At 39.6% G+C, this 13628-nt stretch overlaps 1 protein-coding gene across 1 annotated transcript in view; it reads left to right on the plus strand.

Moving 5' to 3' along the window:
- MST1R (macrophage stimulating 1 receptor) overlaps window positions 1-13628 on the plus strand; it is a 56378-nt gene that overhangs the window by 14956 nt on the left and 27794 nt on the right. The window contains exons 3-6 of the mRNA XM_060765741.2: window positions 8451-8639; window positions 9042-9167; window positions 10279-10449; window positions 12134-12312. Coding sequence (XP_060621724.2) covers window positions 8451-8639; window positions 9042-9167; window positions 10279-10449; window positions 12134-12312 — 665 coding nt within the window. The remainder of the gene's footprint in view (window positions 1-8450; window positions 8640-9041; window positions 9168-10278; window positions 10450-12133; window positions 12313-13628) is intronic.

A 13628-nucleotide genomic window follows, 5' to 3' on the forward strand; every position in this document is an offset into this window, starting at 1 on the left:
CAGACACTCCCAGTAATACTCTCATCAGATCCATTTTTAAAGTATTCCTTTCACCCCCACAATTCATCCTTCCCTTGATCTCTGCCATCCACGCCACCCACTCTCCCATTTCTCCTACTCCCTCTCTTGTTTTCCCCCATGGTCTTGCCATGTGTCCCTCCCATGCTTCTTGCACCCTGCATCTCACACCACTCCCTGACCTGTTACTCCTACTCTCTTTCTCTCCTTTCCTCATACCTTCACAATGCATTCCCTCCTTGTTTATTGTGCTCTGTTCCTGGCACTGCCCACTCTCCAATTTTTCCTATGTTTCTCTCACCTCTCTTTGCACACTTGCAATGTGTTCATCCTTGTTTCTTGCATTCTGCTGCTTACACCATACACTCTTCCTTCTCTCACTCACATAGTTTTCCATTGTTGTTGACTTAAGGCAATCCTATGAATTAAAGGTCTCCAAGTCCCCCTATCATCACTCACCTTATTCAGGCTTGCAGACTCATAGCTGCACCTTTCTTCATTGAGTCTCTCCATCTGTATTCATCTTCCTTTTTTAATGGCTGGCCTTTATCTTACCCAGCATTATTGTCTTTTTCAGTCATGTTTTCTCATGATATGACCAAAGTACAATACCTTCAGTTTAGTCATCATGGCTTTTAGGCTTGATTAACCGAAGAACCCACTTATTTGTCTTTTTAACTGTCCCTGGTGGAGCCCCCAGTGGTGCAATGGGTTAAACCCTTGTGCCAACAGGACTGCTGACCATTAGGTCAGTGGTTCAAATGTAGGGAGACTGGGTTGAGCTCCTGTCTGTCATTTCCAGCTCCCATGCGGGAGCATGAGAAAAGCCTCCCACAAGGATGGCGAAACATCAAACATCTGGATGTCCCCTGGGCAACATACTTGCAGATGGCCGATTCTCTCACACCAGAAGTGACTTGAAGTTTCTCAAGTCACTCCTGACATTTAAAAAAAACTATGCACAGTATGCATAGGACTCTTCTCCATGCATCCTTGTTATCTTTACCTCCTTGGTTTAATCCCTGCCCTCCCTCCCACCCCATTTTTCTGAACCTGAAAGGGAGATCTGTATATAATGTAAGAATGCTAACATGTTTTCTCTCATATCTTGGTTTCTACAAGGGCTATTGTCTTACATTTAGAAGAAAAAGAAAAGAAGCTTGGAATCCAGGCCAAATGATGGTTCAGATGGGCACTGGATGGCATGCATAGCATCTAAGGGCTCTTCTTCATTGTCTTATATCCCAGGATCTGAGCCCTGATAATCTGTTTTAAACTGGATTATATCAGTCTCCACTTCCATAAAATCTGGGATAATCAGATAATCTGGGATCAGATCCTGGGATATAGGGGCAATGTGGAAGGGCCACAAGTAAAACCTGCATACCAGGGTGGTGTGTCAATCCTCACAATCACATTCCCTTGGGGCTCAGTTTGGCTATTCAAGAGCAAAATATAGTAGCCCTTGGGAGTTTTATAAGGCAAATACAGCCCTTGGCTTTTGCTAATTTCTCAACCATGCCTTGTTGTTGTGTCAGGAGCAGCATGAATAAAATCAATTTGAACTTTTGGCTTTATCTTCATCTTGCCTACTATAAGGCATAAGTAGCCCATTATAGAGCACCATACATAGGGTTGGTAAGATAAAGCATCTTGGTTCATAGAACATAAAACAGTTCAAAATGCTTTATCTATCTAAACACCGAGGTGAAATCAGGTGGCAGTGAAGATGCTTCATTTTAAAGATATGGACTGTGTAAGGTCCTGGAATTAGTGGTTCTTGCTAGAGTTACAATTCTCTCCCCACTTTTTTGATACAAAAACATTTTAAAACCCAAGGGAATTCGTTTGCTTCTGTAGGCAAATTATTTTTTTTATCAATTCTAGGAAGGCAAAGAAAGAATTTATGGGTTAGGTTAAATACAAATTTCTTTTGCTATTCTCATTATATTTTCTAGGCAAAGGCAACAGGCTCAAAACATGGATACTTGACATTACTTGATACTGGTGAGAGACCTATGTTCAATGTATTGTCAAAGGCTTTCATGGCCGGAATCACTGGGTTGTTGTAGGTTTTTTCAGGCTATATGGCCATGTTCTAGAGGCAATCTCTCCTGATGTTTCACCTATGTTTGTCTGCCCAGATTGGCTTGCCATCAGGCAGAATGTGGCAATTTGTTTATTTATTCACTACATTTATATCTACCCATTCTCATCCCCACAGGGGACTCAGGGCGGCTCACAGCAGATTCCTAACAGCTGATAAATTGACTGGGATTTCTGGGAGCTGGTCCAAAACATCTGGAGGAGCAAAGTTTGAGAAACACTGGCCTAGAGAGTAGTTCTCAACCTGTGGGTCCCCAGGTGTTTTGGCCTACAACACCCAGAAATCCCAGCTAGCTTACCAGCTGTTAGGATTTCTGGGAGTTGAAAGCAAAAACATCTGGAGACCCACAGGTTGAGAACCACTGGCCTAGAGGGATGGTAGAGTTCCCTTCTCTGGGACACTCTGGCTTGAAATCCTGCCTTGAATGGGAGGTGTCATCTGATGGCTGATGAGGTCCCTTCCAACTATGGTTATCTCTTCTGCCTTTGGGATTTCTCAACAGAATGACAGATGAGATTGAAGACATAGTTTGTGGTAGAACATATACAATTCTGCCTTCACATTACACTTCAGGGACTAGAACTTGGAAAAGTTTTTTTAATGCAAACTCAGCTAGCATAGCAAGTAGTCATGCTGGGTGAAGGATCCTGGGAGATGTAATCCCCCAAAATAATTTGCCAGTCTCTGGCTATAGGCCCGTAGCCAGGATTTAATTTCGGGGGGGGGGGGGGGGGTGTGAATTTTTTTCAGGGGGGGTTCGGGGGGCTGAGTTTCAGGGGGGGCTGAGTCAGAGTGAAAGAGGGTCTAGCCTAGCAAACCTTTTGTATCAATACCTCAATACACCCATGCATATGGGATATATTGAGTATGGTGATCAGATCATGATATGAATAAACATAACAGTTTAAATAATGCACCAGTAAGGCCTTTTCGCAAACCACCATGAGAATTTCAGGAGGGCTGAAGCCCCTCAAGCCCCCCCCCCCCCCCCCTACATGCCTGTCTGGCTATGAACTAGATTATCTTTAACAGCCCCAGAGACCTTAGAATCAGAATGAAAAGACTGTTTTGTCTGTTTGCTCAATTATTTTAATCTTGTCTGACTTTCTACGCAGAAATGTGTGTCAGCTCACAACAAAACAACCACGAAATCAAAATAAAATATGAAAATAACAAGTCAACCACAACACAACAAAAACTAGCAGCTCAGCCTTTCAAGAGGCCAAACTGGGGGAAATGCCTTAAAATGTCATTGCTTCCACTGTTTGCTTATGACAGTGAAGGTCACAGTTGAGGATTACTAGAACAAGGACTGAAAATAAAAGCTCTGAAGACATTTACACTACTATGTACTGTTCTGATAAAAAAAGTAGGGAGGACCCAGATCACATGCTTTTTAGGTAAAAGGTGGTAGGTTCACTTCCTGGCATTTCTAGGTAGGATTGGGAAATGTCCCTGTCTGAAACTAGCAATCATTGTAGACTGCTGTATAAAGGATGCCTGGCACACAGGGAAAGGCAATATGAAAGAGTTGAAAAAGAGGAACCCACAATGTTTAGGGACCATGGTGTAACACGGGCACACCAGATAGCAGGTGAAGAAGCACAGAAAGTAGTGTATTTTGGGAAGAGGACTATGTATATCTATCATAAATGAGAACAGAGAGCGAGAAGGGGTATCTGAATTATTCGGTGGAAATAATTCAGATACCCCTTTCGGAGGAGGGAAAGCTTGGAGAGGAGGAGCCCTTCAGTATTCTTTGCAAAGCCCCAAGAGCTCTGCAGAGCACACTTTGAGAACCACTGCTCTAAATCATCACCCAGGGATGCTGACATTCCTCCCTTCTGAAGTCCTCTTGTCATCAGCATCCCTAGGGACAAAATCTTACTTAATATTAGTGACTTTAAAAAAATCCATGGGGACAAGAGAGCACAAGTCTGCCCTCTGTTATAACCTGTTGGTCTGGTGGAGTAAGAGTCAGATTTTTGGATCGTATTGTGATTTATGGGTCTCAGTCAGTTCTAACGCACTGATCTATAGCAAGGAGAAATGGAAAAGTTGGCAAATGGGAGTGGAAAGCCCAGGTACATTCCAGAGTGTAGAAAGGCGAGGCCCTGAGTCAGCAGAGAATTGTGACTGGCAGAAGGCTACAAGACTGCAACTGGTTTAAGGATAGTAGCTTCCCTGGGAGCAGAAGTGGGTAGGCTCTCTGTGAAATGATCTCCAGCTGAGAATACCTATTACCCTCTGAGAAACTCATTCATTCAATTGAGGTTTTTACAAACTACTTCATCCCATAATTATACCCTTGGTTACCTTGTTAGAATGTCAGATTATTCAGAATGTCAGTTTTCTGTGGTTTCTTAAATGTTGTTTTCTCAGGGTGATTTAACACTGTCCACATAGGTTTATTGAAAAGTCTGGATAAAAGTAAGGCATATTATGACAATTTCTTCTTAAAACTGCTTCTTTCCATAACATAGGTAGGAATCGTTATGCTTTCATGTGAGGAACCACCAAAGACAAATTTTTGATTAAAAAACAGTTGCATTTTCAGCATCCAAGTAAACAATCTAGATGTTTAGTGGAAAGCAATGTGATATTTGAGCCTTTTATAGATTGGTCATGTCCATTTTGTAACTATGTTCATTGGTTTTTTGTTGAACCTGGTCTGATGGCACCTCAATGCTGCTGTTTTCTCCTATGCTTAATTACGTATTTTTATTTGTCGTGTCAGAGCTTAATTACATACATATGCACAATTGTATTTTATGATTTCTTATTTTATTTTATTTTAGTGGTTGTTTTGTTTTAATGAATTGCTTGCTTTTATGTCTGTTGGACTTACTGTCCTATGTGTAAGTCACCCTGACTCCCTTCGGGGAGATGGTGGCGGGGTATAAAGTTATTTATTATTATTATTATTATTATTATTATTATTATTATTATTATTATGGTTAATAAGTTAATTAATTGAGTGGCTGTGAGTTTTTCAGGCTGTATGGCCATGTTCCAGTAGCATTCTCTCCTGACATTTTACCTTCACCTGTGGCAAGCATCTTCAGAGATTTGTTTAAAGGTCTGCTGGAAACAAGCCAAGTGGAGTTTGTATATATATATCTTTGGAATGTCCAGGGTGAAAGAAAGAATGCTTGTGTGTTTGAAGCAAGTGGGAATGTTTCAATTAGCAAGCTTGATTAGCATTGAGTCATTATTATTTAATTAATTGCACTATGCATGATAGACACCCATTTCTGAACCTTCACAGAGTTTGAAAATGTTAACTTCCTATTTGAAACAATAAAACGGGTTCCACAATATCTGAAGTCTAGGAGGAATTTTTTTAAAAAATATTTAAAAGCAAAAAATCAAAGTTCAGGTTCAACGTCCATTGTTTATATGTATACATGAAAAAAAGATGAGCGAAGACAGAATTTCAACAAGGTAAAATTTATATACTTCTCTTAGGCAGGAAAAATGAAATGCACAGATACAGAATGGGTGATGCCTGCCTCAACAACAGTACATGTGAAAAAGATACTGGAGTCTTAGTGGACAACAAGCTGAACATGAGCCAACAGTTTGATGCAGCAGCTAAAAAGCCAATGGCTGCATCAAAAGAAGTCTAGATCCAGAGAAGTCATGCTACCCCTCTATTCTGCTTTGGTTAGACCTCACCTGAAATACTTTGTCCAATTCTAGTCACCACAGTTCAAAAGAGATATTGACAAGCTATAAGGGGTTCAGAGGAGGGTGACTAAAATGTCCAAAGGTCCCTATGAGGAGCTGGGGATGTTTAGCCTGCAGAAGAGACGGCTTGCCATAGTTCATCCACATAGCAAGAAACCATGGTTTCTTATTACCTCTGGATTGGATCTTTTCCATGATACTGTTACAAGTTTTGTTGTTCAGTAACATTGTAAAATATCCTATTTGTGGGTTTTTTCTTTCAGAAAAAATTGGGCTATGTGGCTTTGCATTACTGTGATTACTATTAAGTTAATCGCTTATTTTTCCTCTCTCAAATTTCTATATCTCTTCTTTTCTGTGGTTGTCATTAGTATGGTTATATTTCCTTTTACTTTGGTTTCTGCTTCTGTCTCATTAATCTGATATAGAGTTAATTGAAACCCCAGATGTCTTTTCCATTTCACAACAGAACCTTGCGTAACTTTTGTGTCCTTAAGCTTGCTGTGTTTATTTACAGTAATTGGCTGCTCTCTTCTGTAGCAATTGTTCTTGCTGCTTAAATGTTTTCCAGACTCTGACTCTAGCTAAACACCCTTTGGTTATTTGTGTGCTAGAAATCACAAATATTATTCAGGATTAATACCAAGACCATGAACTAAGCTGCATACATTGGAAGATAATGCCCTAGGGCATTGTGCTTGTTATTTGTTACCAGAATAATAAATGACAGTACAGTCATCCACAGATACCATGATGACAGGAGTGTTTTGCCACTGAAACATTTTATATTTGGCCTGCTATTGTGATCTTGTTATGATATTTTAACCAACAAATAGTGTGAATTCTAATAAGTTCAGCCATAAAATGTAGTATGATATACAAAAGCCTCTTGTTGTGGTGATTTGGGTTTGGAGGATAGTAGTATTGTGGGTAGTGCTTGGTAAACGAATTACAGCCAGCCCTCAACATTCATTGGAATTAGGGCCACGGGATCTTCATGAAAATGAAAAACCACAAATAAACCACATTTTTAAACCTGAGAGGACATTTTTCTTGGAATTTCTAGGTCTTCCAGCATTATCCTATGGTTAACTTCCACTGGGAGCCGATCACACTGGTGGACTAGAGATTCCCAGCGCCCTTTCACACAGCCCTATATCTCAGAATATCAAGGCAGGAATTCTGTGAATAATTAAATCTGCAGTAGTTTAAACCACAAATGTTGAGGGGTGACTGCAATAGTGCAAAGGTAAGCAACATATAGGCTGCTAGGTAATGGGATAAAGGAGGTAGTTGCTTACTTGGCATCCAAAGCAACAAAAAGCTCTTTCCTGACAAAGCTTCCAGAAGTAAATGATGGGATTTGATAAATCTGTCTTATCCTCTGTAGTCTCAGCACAGGAAGAACAGATATTTTGTGTTCAGCTCAGTGTAAGGATCTTGCAGAATCAGAAGCAAACTGTTTCAGTCATCAGATGCCAAATTAGGTGGACAATATTCCAAAAGCTGAGGTGGTTAGTGTAATTAGGGCAGACTATGAACTAAGTTCACTTGTTTTTAAGATTGATAATTTTTCACTCAAATTCCCACTCAAGTAGGTGAGCCTGGAGTCTATTTGGCAACTTCTCTCACAAAGAATATTTATTTATTTCCAATATTTCTATCCTTCCCTTCTCAACCCCTGAGCGGAGACTCAGGGGGGCTTACAAACCGGCCACAATTAGAAGCCTCAATATAATACAAATATAAACACAAATATCTAAAAAAACCAGTTTAAAACATAAATAAAACATTAAGTTAAAAACACGTTTAAAACATTGTCATCAACCATATAGCCAATTTCAATCCAGTTCAGCATCCAAGGTACTATCATGCTTGCTGTCCAAAGGCCTGGTCCTTTGGACAGCAGAAAGGAGGGAAGAAGCTGACCTGATCTCACCGGGGAGCAAGTTCCACATGCGTGGCACCACCACGGAGAAGCCCTGTCCCTCGTCCCTGCCAAGTGCACTTGTGAGGCTGACAGGACCAAGAGCAGGGCCTCCCCAGATGATCTTAAGCTATGAGGTGGGATGTAGAGGGAGATACGTTCGGACAGGTAAGCTGGGCTGGAACTGTATAGGGCTTTATAGGCCAAGACCAGCATTTTGAATTGTGCTCAGAAGTGTACTGGCAGCCAGTGAAGCTGGCACAACAGGAGGTGGTGTGCTCCCTGTATGTCACTCCAGTTAGTAACCTGGCTGCTGCCCATTGGACTAGTTGAAGATTGCTCAGACTGGGAAATAAATGTGGAGCAGTGCCTGCTTAAGATCAGCTAGGCTTTTGTTAGTTCTCCAGGTCAACTGGCATGGCTAACCTGACAGAGGATTGCTAGAGGCTCTGAGCATTAGATGTGTGGCATTGTACACCTCAGAGGTCAAGCAAAGGAACTCTCCCTGCTGGTACAGGTCATAAGGTGTTGAGGGTCCATCTATCAGAACCCTTTGTTTAACTAAAATTAGCACATACTACAGATGTACCCTTGCACCTTTAATTGCAATGTAGAAGGAAGAGATTCTGCGGATGTAGCCTCCTATTCACACTGCAATGTCTTACATTCTCAGTTATCTAAAAGTACTTCTGTTCTTTGTTATACCAGGTCAACTATTCAGCTGCAGTGGTGGACACCAGCTGCCAGAGGAAGCCCACCTATATTGCTACAGATAGCTTCAGATTGGACCTTTTCAATGGACATATGTCTGATGTGCTACTGACATCCATCTATGTAACAGTAATAGATGATGTGACTGTGGGTCACCTCGGTACATCAGATGGACGTATATTGCAGGTCAGTTAAACTCAAGACTTTCAACACTGTACTATAGCTATATGCCCATCTATCTGCTGTGCTGATATAATGGCGAACCTCTTGTTCTATGAGCTATCTCAAAGGTGTTAAATATATTTTGTGTTATATGACTGGAAACCAAATACTTAGTTAATACTGCTATTATGGGTTATACTGGAGATGCTGGACTATTGGCCAGTGAGAATGAGGAGATTAGATCCTTACATTACAAAGGTAATGTGTATTTGTTTTAGCATCTCATAGCACTTCTCAGTATTCAGAGCAGATCACACATGGAGATACAATTATCTGGCTTTATTAGTAGTCCAAGTTTGCCAAATTAGTAAATAAGTTCCCTGCAACTCTCCTTACTATAATCAAAACATCTGTTTGTGTTTCCAGATAGTGCTTCAGGGATCCAGTGTTTACCCAATCAGAGTGGCCAACTTCTCTTTGGGGGAGAAATTGCCAGTTTTGCGCGAGGTCAGCAAACTTCACGACTCTTTGTTGTTTGCAGCAGGAAATAAGGTAAGAAATAAGAAGCACTTACACCTGACTGTAGAAAACTTCATCTGGCTGGAGATTCCAATTTCTGGAAATAAATTATTCTGAAACCTTTAAAAATGGTGATGAGCCTTTTTGCCCAATATCTCAGTAGGATACAAAATCAATATATTATTGTAGCTAAACATGCACACTTGGTTTGAAAAGTCATACATGCAGAAAATGAATTAATTTCAGTGAAAATTTGGCTAAAGGGGTCTTTTTCTGATAAAGTTTTCAATCATAGAGAATTTGTGGGAGAATATTAAGCCAATCAACCACTTGCATTTGGAGGATACACATTCTTAATGTTTCTAACTGATCCTTGTTCTGATTTATGGCATCGTGAAGGTGAACCTATCTCAGTGTTTTCTTGGCAGAATTAGTTCAGAAAGGGTTGCTTTTGCTTGAGGTTGTGAGTATGTGACTTGCCTAGTTTTACTCACTGTGTTTTCATGGCTGACAGTATTTGGGCCCTTGTCTCACATTGTATTAGTTCAACACTCAAATCACTATATTATGTTGTAGATCCAGTTTGAATGGCACTGAACTGCATTATATGAGTTTACACTAACTATATAATGCATTGTATGGCAGTGTAGATTCAGCCTGAAACTGATTATCTGTGGCCATTGGTAGTTACTCCTAGAATATTCAACAATTGAACATTTGGTATTTTCAACACAGCACTGATTTTGCCTCACTCTCCACAGTGCATGATTACCATCCCAGCTTCTTATTGGTTTGCCAAATCTCCAGCAATTCTAGAGTTTGTAGAAAATCCTTGTTCTGGACAGATAACTGTAAAGCAGAGTGCAGGATCTGATGAAGACTCCTTATTAAGACCAGAATGTTATGAAGCTGCATACTTTTATTGCCTTAATGTTCAAACCCATAAGCTTGCCCTATTTACAAGAGGTCCTATTTGGATAGAAATGTTAATAACACTTCCATTTTTTAATTCTCCTGTAAACAACCATAAGAGAATGATGAAAAAGTGATATGAAAATATTTAAAATAAATAAGTCAATAAGTTGGCAAGAACAGTAGCTGTCATTCCCTTTGCAAGCCTGAATTCTCCTTGTCCATCTTTCAGGTCTTCCAGATAAGCAAGATTGGTCCAGGCTGCCAACATTTCCTGACTTGCCTCCGCTGCGTGAAGGCACTGCGTTTTATGCAGTGTGGCTGGTGTGGAAATTCATGCACCCGTCGGGAAGAGTGCAAGCAGAACTGGGACAAGGAGAGCTGCCCTCCAGTCCTCACAGATGTAAGCAACTCATAGAGTTTAAGGCCTTGTACAATCTTTATATTGGACATTCACACTTCACTCATTTGGAATTATTGACTCTATTTCCCTCACACCCTTTAACACTACACTGTTATAGCACTATGATTCTGCTTTAACTACCTTCTGTGAATTCCTGGGATTTTTCGTTTAACGTGCAATACACTTCTTGCAGAGAATTACAATTTCCACAATTCTGTAGGTTGGAATCATGGGTGTTAAAATGGAATTATAACACAATAATTGTATAATGTGAAGAGGGCTCTGAAAATTATTCTTAAGCAAGACTAAAGAAAGTATAGTGCATCTTGGTTTTGACTTTCTATATAGCAGATCATTAATGTCCAGTGGTTCTTTTAGGACTGGGTAGTCTTCACACATCTCTTGAATTTTTAGAAAGGTTTCCTGATATCCATAGAGAATTACTTCACTGCCAAGATGCAGCCCCTTCACTTGCCCAGGGCAGTCCAGCTTTTGGTTTTTCGGCAACCAAAAATGGTAATGATTAGCAACATAAACCTAAGATGATAATTATTAGCAACGTAAACTTTGGATAATCAGAAGGCGCCAGCAGGCTAAATTACTTTGACTTAGAAAGGAGGATACAAACACTTTATTAAAGAAATTGATTTCAATCATTTAAATTTCAAATAACTTTCCCGTTGTACATTTTCAACTAAAATTGTAACTGAAGGGAAACCTGTAAACCATCATGGATTCAAATGCTTCCTTCATTTATAAGTTCTTAGTTTATGTATAAACAGCAAAGGCAACTGTGCTGGTCCATGAAGGAAAAATCCCAAATCTGCATTTCCATTTTACCTTTATTAGGAAATATTTTAAGAGTGTGAAAATGGAAAGTTTTACCTGTGGCTTTTGGAATAATTTATATAGTCAAGTTTCCTATAATCAGTTCAAAATAGAGACAATACTATGCCGATTTTGATTTGAATTTGATTTGAATTTGATTTGACCAGGTGGCCTTAGGCAAGTGAGTTCCATTCTGTCTGAGTTATCTCCTCATCACTGTTTATGGCTCTTTGTAATGCTGTTATAATAGAAGCCAATTCCTCAAGTCACATGTGGAATAATAGTAATGAACATTTAAAATAATTAAGGTAAAACAATTGTGATTAGCTATGATGTAAGCAATAATTAACTTTAATAATTAACTAGAGTATACATTTTTTTAATCTATATCTAGCAAGAAGAGCTTAACATAAGCAATTATTTTAGTTTCTTTCCCTAAAGTGAATTGCATAATAATTTAGAATGTTTTCTTTCTGGGTTGTTGTAGGTTTTATGGGATATATGGCCATGTTCTAGAAGCATTTGAATGCTTCTAGAACATGGCCATATAGAACGAAAAACCTACAACAACCCAGTGATTCCAGCTGTGAAAGCCTTTGACAATACATGTTTTCTTTCTGTTTTCTTTCTTCCTTCCTTCCCTCCTTCCCTCCCTCCTCTGCAATAGTCAGAAAGAGGGGGGGAAATAACTTCTCGTCAATCTGTATGTTTTTATTGTGCAGACAAGTATGCCTTTTCCACTGTTTGGGAGTAACAGCTGGTTTTCACTTATATTCAGGACTTTGGCATTGAGGAGAAAATGTTATGATCTGGTGATGATAACAAATAATGGTTTGTATATCTTCTCTTCTTACAGTTTCATCCTAGGAATGCCCCACCTTACGGCCGCACAAAGGTGACTCTCTGTGGCATGGGATTTCAGTCACGGCCATATTTTTCAGGCACTGATATTCCACAGGTAAAGCCCACTGACTACAAGGTTACAGTGGGTCAAAGGAAATGCACTGTGCTGTTTGAAGAGAGCTTGGCGAACAGGTAACAACTAGAAATCAAAGACTCTACAGTCTCTCCTTCTTCTCTCTAATTCATGTTCTTATTCCTATAGTTAATTTTATGTATAGATACATAGAGAATCACCATTTGTAGTATTGAGAGGATTGTCAGTTATTGTTCCTCGTTTAAGGATGTCTTTTAAGGATAGTTTTGCCACCAGGGATGATGATGATGATGATGATGATTATTATTATTATCATTTTGTTGTTGTTGTTTACATTTATTTATACCCCAATTTTTCTCTCCTTCAGAAGATTCAAAGCAGCTTACATTATAAGCATTTCCATACAATTTAAAATCTACAAATATACAAACATTAAAACAGAATTAAATATCATTGATATTAAAAATTCAGTTAAAATCCCTAAGCATCTTTGGGTAAATTTGTATAACATACCTGTTTGGGAGCCCCTGGTGGCTCAATGGGTTAAACCCTTGTGCCAGCAGGACTGAAGACCGACAGGTCAGAGGTTTGAATTTAGGGAGAGCATAGATGAGCTCCCTCTGTCAGCTCCAGCTCCCATGTGGGGACATGAGAGAAGCCTCCCACAAGGATGGTAAAACATCAAAACATCCAGGCATCCCCTGGGCAATGTCCTTGCAGACAGCCAATTCTCTCACACCAGAAGCAGCTTGCAGTTTCTCAAGTCGTTCCTGACATGGAAAATAAATCTGTTTGGGTTACTGGGGTGGAGATGTTGTAGTCAAGCAGAAAAGTGGTGTTAAAATTAGATAAATATTATTCTGATTTAATTTTGAAGGACAGACCATTTTTAAGGTGGTTGTCAGCCACCTTGAACGTTTACAAAAAGACTAGATCATAAACCAGGTGTCAGAAATGTGTTGTCCATCAGTCATGTACCACTCCAGGATATTGATTTGAGAAAATTTTGCAATTTTCTCAAATCATCTCATTTTCTTTTCCATTTTTACAACACTCAAAACACTTCTCACAACAATTTCATGTCCTTTTCCCCAGAAGAGGCCTTTAGACAGCTAAGAGTTGAGGGAAATAAGAAGTTGAGGTGAAAGATGGGTTTTAAGTAAGAATTTTTATTTTAATTTATTTTATTATAATTCAAGAGATTCAATGGGGATGAACTTAGCCTAACTGACAAGAGCATAGTGCTCTCAATGAGTGCCTCTCAGCTTATCCTTTGTTTTAGTCCATAAAGATCTCTAAGGAGTGCTTTGTCTGTAGCCCCATCTACAGTGCTGTGTGATGCAGTTTGAATCTGCATTAAATGCAATGTAGATGGAGCCTATGCATTTCTGTGTGACAGGGATTGGCCTTTGGG

Source organism: Anolis sagrei, chromosome 2 (assembly GCF_037176765.1).
Source record: "Anolis sagrei isolate rAnoSag1 chromosome 2, rAnoSag1.mat, whole genome shotgun sequence".
Classification (NCBI taxonomy): Eukaryota; Metazoa; Chordata; class Lepidosauria; order Squamata; family Dactyloidae; genus Anolis; species Anolis sagrei.